This window comes from Aptenodytes patagonicus, chromosome 3, assembly GCF_965638725.1.
Source record: "Aptenodytes patagonicus chromosome 3, bAptPat1.pri.cur, whole genome shotgun sequence".
Taxonomy (NCBI): Eukaryota; Metazoa; Chordata; class Aves; order Sphenisciformes; family Spheniscidae; genus Aptenodytes; species Aptenodytes patagonicus.
In genome coordinates this window covers 75,185,776-75,193,665 of record NC_134951.1, presented here as the reverse complement: position 1 = coordinate 75,193,665, position 7,890 = coordinate 75,185,776, and the positions used below count along the sequence as shown (strand labels likewise).

The following is a 7,890-nucleotide window of genomic DNA, read 5'->3' as shown; positions in this document are numbered from 1 at the left end:
CAGGTTTGCATGCGCAGAGGGTTGGCTTCTGCCCCTTGTCACAGGCAAACCTCTTTGCTAACGGGGACGGTCCAGGGCCCCTAACCAGCGCCTGCGTTATGTTGGCTGCTTACCCGCAGTCACAGGCACACTGGTGTGTGTGGTGGATCATTGGTGATTTCACTCAGTGCCTCCGAGACACAAAGCTGCTGAAAACGCTAATGCTAACCGGTGCCTTGTAGGAAGACAGCCATCTCCAAATGGCTAATTGTTACACTAACTGCTGAGAGCTCGAAATATTTGCTTTCTATTTGGGTTCGCTGCCCTGAAATCATCCACACACCCCACCCCCCCACCCCCGGAGAGAAGAAAACGATCGCATTCAGCGTTTTAATGCTGCGGAGATACAACATTTATAAACGTCGTGTGCATGACGGGGCAATACTGCATTTCCTTAAAAAAAAAGCCATAAACCACCCAGCAGCCGAAGTCCCTGGGGAGCCCCCGGGGAGCGCCCTGCCGCGGGCACATGCCGCTCCGGCTCCGACGACAGCGAGGAGCAGCCGCCCGCGCCGCGCTGGCACCGGGGCGAGCGCTGGCACCGGGGCGGCCCAGAGGCTCCGCCGCCGGCACCGCGGCTCCCTCGGGGCGCTCCGCGCTCCGCTCCGCGCCGCTGCGGGGCCGGGACGCGGTGCCAGCGCGGAGGGGCGGGCCGGAGCGGCGGCGGGCGTGCTCCGCCGCACCGTAACGCGCCGTCCGTCGGCTGTCCCCGCCCCCCGCCGGTTTGGCCCAGCCCTCCCGGCGGCGGGGCCGGCTGCGCCGCTGTGCCATGAGAGGCTTTAAACGGCAGGTGCGGGGGAGCGAGGCACACGCGCAACCGGCGGCTGCTGCGGCCCGGCGGTAGCGGCGGGCGCCTTTCGGCTCGGCGGGAGCCGCGGCGGAGCGGAGCATGTCGGTGGCGACCGGGGGCAGCGAGGCGGCGGCAGCGGGCGGCGGCGGCGGGAGCCGCGTTTTCTTCCAGACCCCCCGCGGCGGCGGCGGGAGCGGCGGCTCCTCCGGCGGCTCCTCCCGGGAGGACTCGGTGTCGGCGGCTGTGGTGCAGGTCCAGCAGCGGCGCCACCAGCAGGGAAAAGTGACGGTGAAATACGATCGGAAGGAGCTGCGGAAGCGGCTGGTGCTGGAGGAGTGGATCGTGGAGCAGCTGGGGCAGCTCTACGGCTGCGAGGTGCGGGGCCGGGGTGGCGGGGTCCCCGGCGCGGCCGCCGCAGTCCCCCCGCCCGCCGCTGCCTCCCTCGCCCCCGGCGTCCTCCTCCCGCCCCGAGTCGCGTTTCGGCTGCGGGCAGGGGAGGGCTGTCGCCGCCACCTCCAAATGACATTCCCGGCCCGCCGCCCCCTCCCTGCCGCGGCCCCGCGCCTCCGCCGTGTCCCGCCGCGGGGAAGGTGCCCCCTGTCCCGCGGGGAAGGGAGGAAGACGTCCTCTGCCCGCAGAAAGGGTGTCCCCCGTCCCGTCCCCCCCGAGGTGAATGGGAGAGGACCGCCCCTTGGGGACAGGCGGCGGCTACCGCGCGGCCGCGCACGGAGCGGCCCCTCTCCTCCCGGGGGGCCCCGGCGGCTGCGGCAGCCCCGGGGGTGCCGGGCGGCGCCGGGCTCCCGCGGCTGTGCGCCCCGGGGCGGTGTTTGGCCGGGAGCCGCCGTCCCTGCAGCCCCCCAGGGCAGGGCAGGGCGGGCCGGGGCGCGGAGGCGTCTTCCCCGGGCTGGGGGGATGTCGGTCCCCGTTCGACGCGAGGTGGCCGTGCGGCGGGGCGCCCGCCGGGCCGGAGGGGAGAGCGGTGTGCTGGGGGGAGGAGGAGGAGGAGGAGGGAGCTGCGCGGGGGCTGTGCGGAGGCGGCTGCTGTGGAGGAAGGACTCCGGTGCGGATACGGTCCCCACTAGACCATGGTTTTGTATTACCCCGGCCTCCAGGAGCGGGGTAGGTACCAGCCAGGAAATTGCAACGAGCAGTTGGAAGACCATTAGGATGAGAATCGAAAATACTGGGGGGGGGTGTATCTAATCTGTAGGTATCAAACCCGTTTTTCTGTTACTCTGGGCAAAAAATGAGTGGTGCCGGAATGAATTTTCTAATGTAGAGGACAGGTGAACAGGAAGACTTTTCAGGATTATTCAGAGGAATAGTAACTGTTACCTTCTACGCAGAGATGACAATGTTGTAAGTAAAGGAAGTACCAGTACTTGGTTTTGTCAAAGCTTCATTAGAAATGTAGACCTTCTAGTCCCCAGGGTATCCTACCTCCCTGCCACCTCAGGTATTTACTGTTACAAAGAATCAAAATGTTAAGTCTAAACTGAGGTTCGCACATACTTTTCCCATCAGTAGTCTAATTCACTTTTATTAGATTTCTGAATGAGATTTCTTGAAGCCAAGTGTGAATTTTGCAGCTAGCAACGCTGCAGCCGCCATCTCACCCCAGGGCTCCCGGGTATTCTGGAGCTAGGAAGGCAAGAGCTTGGCAGTCTTGTCAGCTGAGGTCTGGATGTCTTGAGTGGATGTGAGGGCCTACATAACCAGGCCTGAATATCTAGCACGTACGTAATTCAAATGTTTAAAGAAACTTCCTTTCATCTCAAAACCAGTTTATCAGCAAATTTGTCAGAAGGACTTGCTCTCATAAAAAATGTGCATGTGACAAGTTAAACCTCCTTAACTATTCACATCCACGAACTAAGGGAAGGAAAGATACAAATGGAAACTCTGGTTGAAAAGAAGCAGTTGTTACTCTTCATCTTGGTGTGACTTGCCTCTCCAGCCTCATGATTTTTTAGGCCACATAGCCTGTAGGCTGCAAGGATTTCTCTGAGGTCAGAAGTACTTACAACTGCTTGCATGAACTGATGATTTTGTGCCTGCATGAGCTGATAATGTATTTAGTAGCTGGCCTACTGGATCTATTGCCTCTGGTTTGACTCTCGTTGTTCCAAAACACCAGGCCTGTTTGGGCTGTGTGCTTTCAACATACAGGCGTAGTTGTTCTGTATGTAAGAAAGGATGTGATACATGGGACCAAACCGAGGTCCAGAGGAATTATTGCTGCTCTTCAGTGTTCAAATAACTGGCTTGCTGGAGGAAAAAAAAATCTTTTCCTTATTGTGGTTTCTGCCTCTGACTGAAATAGAAGGAGGTCTGCTTTAGAAGGAGGGCTCTCCATTAAGATGGGGACCGCATATGGCTGCATAAAAAGAACTTTTTTGATGATTTGGTTTCTAAGGTGACTTTTAGGGGAAAAAATGGTTTGACACAACAGATGAAAATGTTTTTTAGCTTTGAAGGTTGAGGGCAAAATGTTTAAGTCTTCTGCTCTTCTTTGCTGTTATGCATGAACTCTATCCAAGTGTCAGCATGTATGATAGTAGTGAAAAGGTCAAGCAATTAATATGCTATCAGAATAAAGTTGAAGATGCATGATGAGTGTAGTGATTAAAGATGATAGCGATTTAATGCAAGATGCTTTGCTTGAATCTGCTTGAATTACTTTTAGGCTTACAGAGTAGTGCTCAGGCTGAAACTTAATCACCTGTGCAGACAGTTAATAACCCTGTCTGAAGGCAGGTTGGGGGGGGTTGGGAATTGTGCTCGCTTTAACTTCTGTGGAAGATCTACCATAACTTCTTGATGCGATGACACTTAAGTTCTGAAACAATCTGAAATCTTTCAGAATGTCAGAAATAGCCATCGAATTACTAATCCTGGAAGAGCTAACCAGTGTCAGTGTTTCATTGCTATTCTGATTTGGAGCTCTGTTTCCAAGGAGCAATGCACTCCAATCCTGGGAAGAGCAAAAATAAGTAAGAGGGTGCTTGCAGTGCAGTGCACTGAAGGTGTGCAAGAAGACCTGGGTGTCTCTTTGTGGGACTGCATAGATGTAGTGCCTGCTCACTGTTTTCAATTTAAATAATGTTTTCTATTAAATTATGCTGAGATTCATCAGTAAGTGGATACTTGCAGAAAGACTCCCTTTATTCAAAGCTAAACATGTATTCATAGTCTCTCAAGTACTTGCAAGTTAAGTCAGCTATAAGCCTGTCTTGGCTTGGTGAGAAAGTTTAGGAGACGAGGTTGGGAAATAAGGAGACAGGTTTGTCTGTGTTCTTTTTCTAGTCTTGTCTAGATCTTGTCTTTAGGGGTACAGTTTTAGTTTTAAAAATTGGATGCCAAGAAGGATAATGGAGTTGGTGGGAAGTGGTTTAGAAGGAGCAATTTGAGACTATTTTTAATACTGACCACAGATCTGTGATACAAAGATCAGCTTTAGAAAGGTTACTCCCACGTGATGCAGACTTTAGGGATAAAAAACAGCCTGAATGGTAAAGGGTCACCAAGGTAGAAAACTTCAGTAGGACCAGAGACTCTTAAGCAGGATTTGTTTGGCACCAGGACCTGTCAGGTTAGCATATTCAGGTTGAGTGCTTCAGGTGAGTGTCAGTCTGCTCCTGGAACTGCTTCACTAAAAAGTGAAGTTTTATAACCTGTTTGTTCTGGTTTCTGTGAATGCTGAAACTGAGGTTGTGGTTATAGATGAGGATATTGAAAATGCAGTACCTTAATTGCAGGACTTGAATTGACTTCACTGTTGACCTTTACTAGGTATCTTGTTTCTAAAAATAGTTCTTCCACAGATGCTTCATGTTTTGGGCTAAGTCCATTATTGGTTAAGAATTGCTGAGTAATGCTGCACGGAACAACTTATATCATCACTATTCATTCCCTAATGGTTTGCAACTTGTAGTTCAGCATGAAAGTGATGACAGTCTAGTTTTCCAGATGTGTGATCGATGTTGTGTGCACCTGTCAAACTTGTACAACTTCATATATGAAAAAAAAGGCCACTGGATTTGTCCCCAGAAACCATTCAACATTGCAGGTGAATTACTGTGCTCAGGGGTCCTGTCTACCCACAATTACAGCACTTGCTAGAAATGGCAGAATGCTGATGGAATGAGCGCATTGAGGGCACACAGATTTTGCACAGCGTTAGTAAACAATGCAGAAAGACTCAGCTTGTGCTATGGGTTTGTTGCTGAGTAATTTTTAATGTAAAGACGTGCATGTACAAATCAAATGAGCCCTTAGATTTTGCACTCTAAAAGTTGAATATAAGACTTAGTCTTCTCATATGAGATATTGATGAGCTTAGTTGGATAATCAACTATTTTATTAGAACATGTCTAATCATGTATGGAAATCGGTGCTTGGCAAAGGATATGATGTTGGTCTGGAAGTAACAGGGAATTATGTCCAAGCTTACCCCTTTTCCATTCCAGGGCAAAATACCCTGGAATTCTGTTTAAAAATTCAATGTGCAAGAAAATAGAACTGAAAGAGATGCCCATAAAAGCCCCTCAAGCATTTCCTTTAAGAGTACAAAGCCATGCCAGACTGACAATTCTCATATGTAGGATTCTCTTTCACCTCCTGACACAGGTACTGCAATGACAAGAATGGCATGAAGCTCCAAAATGGATAAGGGATTTCATGTTGGCAGGGCTAATCTGTGGCCATTAGTTTTAAAAAAAAAAAAAAAAAGTATCGGTGGGGTATGGGAAGGGAGGGAGCAATTTAACTTGGTCCTGCATGGATTGAGCTCCCTTTGCCCTGGCTGCTCTGTGACTGCAGTGTTGGAGAACACCCTCTTTGGCCACCTTCCTGAAGCTGCTGGGATATGGTAACAGTAACAGCTTGTCCCTAATATAGCATCAGAGAGCCTGTTGGTCTGTACACACTTCAGTTTGAACTGGTTGGTGCTAGAGAGGAGACAAGAGGAAGGCCCTTATCTAGGCTGGAGGGCTAGGTCACAAAAGTAAAAAAAAAAAAAAAAAAAAAAAAAAAAAAAACCACAAACTTCCTAGCCCTCCCTTTCCTCTCTTGCTGCACAGCTGCATTGGCTGTAGTGATAAAGCTAGTGGCAAGGTATAAAAGGTGGACTGAGGGTTGTGGGGAAGCTCTGAACGAATTAGCTGCCTTGACTGTATTTCCAAAGTGTTTTTTCAATACTGAATCCGGTTGCAGACTGAGGGGTATTGATGGTCTACCAAGAGCAGTGCTGCATATGCTGAATAACTAGATGCAGTATAGGGTATCAGTTCCTCTGTGCATTTGCATCCAAACAGGCATGTCTTGTGATTTGATGGACTCGGTTGCAGCTGTTTCTCTCCCTACTATTCGGAACTGTATTTATATGGGGCAGTGACCTTCTGGACAGTAGGGACCGCCTTCTCCAGCCCACTCTCTCATGGGTCAGTGGGTCTGCACACCCTGGAGATCCTGTGTGTCTGAGGCAGTTGCCATGGTTACCAGTGATCTGTTTTGCTCTGGGTTTGGAAGAATGCAGAATAAAATGGTGCAAGGAGTTCAGGGCCAAACACTTCCCTGCACACCCCAAACATCCCATCCTTTCCAAAACAGCCTGGTCAGCATGCTGCTAAGGCTGCCATGTAGTGATGTGGACCTGATGGTATGATCAGGTACTACTTATTCCTCAGGCTATGGTGAGGTAGTGTTTGAAATTCATTGTTTCTCAGAAAGGTGTTTGGTAAGGAAATCCGCTGAATAAAACACTACAGAAACCAACTTTTGCTGACTGTCTGACTCTTTGAATAGACTTCCTCTAACTTGGACCAAGATCTCACAAATGGTAATTGCGTGTGGACTCCTTTCTAAATGGATTAAAAGTGGAAAGAGACTGAGAGGGGTCTGAGAATTAGAGTGTGTCGCTCCTTAAAATGATGCGAGTCAGTAGGAAACGTAATAAAAGATTTCTTTCTTCAGGAAATCGAGTATTACAGTCTAGATGCATTGGAGTAAAGTGCTTAGAGGTCCATCAAATTGCTTAGAAATGTATTTGGGTTATTTCTTTTGGACGACTATTACTGATGTCAGATCTCCACGTTGTACGGCGTGAACTTTGGAGCACTCTCTTGAGGGCAGGGATGCTGCTCAACATACCTGTGTCAGTTGAAGGGTTCCTGAGATGCGATCAGAGACCTACAAAGGACACAGGCAACACTGCTATAGCAAAGGCTTCTTATATCGTGTAGCAGCCAAAGAAAGGCATTTGAGTCCCAAGAGTAGAAAATAGGAAGCCCAAAACGGCCTATTAAATGCATGTTGCTGTAAAACAACCCTTGTAAAACGCATGCTGCTGCTTTCAGAGGAGTGGGCTTAAGTACCTGTGAAGGTGCCAAGCACCTGATGGCAGTGAGGCCAGAGCCTTTTGTCTCTAAATGGGCTGCTTAAACTGATCTTAGGTTCGAAAGACCCTAATCTAGTAGGAAATGTACCACCATTCAGCTACTTTCCTCCTTTTTACATGCAAAGTTTGTACTACATCTCAAAGGAGTTCAAGAAAATTATTTTTCTACTACTTGAGCTTTGTATAATCTGGATGTCATTTCAGCACTGGTCATGGTTCATTGTTTTATCTTAAGTAGCAGCAATATTCTTGACTTCTAAATTAGAAGCTTTGCAACATAAATCTTCATTTTCCATCAGCTATTCTGTAGCAAATCTTTTGTCCTTTCCCTCTCCGTTCAAGATTCAACTGGCCTCTTTGCTGAAGTGGTAGGTGTGGTTGTTTTATAACAAGGCACAGATAATTGATTGCTTACATCACTTATATTTTTATAATTGTACTTATAAACAGTAGCTTTCAACCGTTGTGGCTACAAAGGCTCTTCTGCCTTTAGGCAAATTGCATTACATAGTCAGTGCTTGATTATCCTGGGTAACAAGGGTGGGGAGGGGGTAGAAGAGAGAACATGGATACAATGGAAAAAAAACGTGGATTAAAAAAAATAACTGTAAACTGTGCTGCAAATCATGCAGTGAACATACAGCTGAAGGGGGAAGAGGGGGAA

General features: G+C 49.1%; 1 protein-coding gene across 1 annotated transcript in view; it reads left to right on the top strand.

The window, feature by feature from the left end:
* Positions 1-826: 826 nt before the first annotated feature.
* PPP1R14C (protein phosphatase 1 regulatory inhibitor subunit 14C) overlaps positions 827-7,890 on the top strand; it is a 55,720-nt gene continuing 48,656 nt past the window's right edge. The window contains exon 1 of the mRNA XM_076333859.1: positions 827-1,204. Within this exon, the coding sequence (XP_076189974.1) occupies positions 929-1,204 (276 nt within the window). The 5' untranslated portion in view covers positions 827-928. The remainder of the gene's footprint in view (positions 1,205-7,890) is intronic.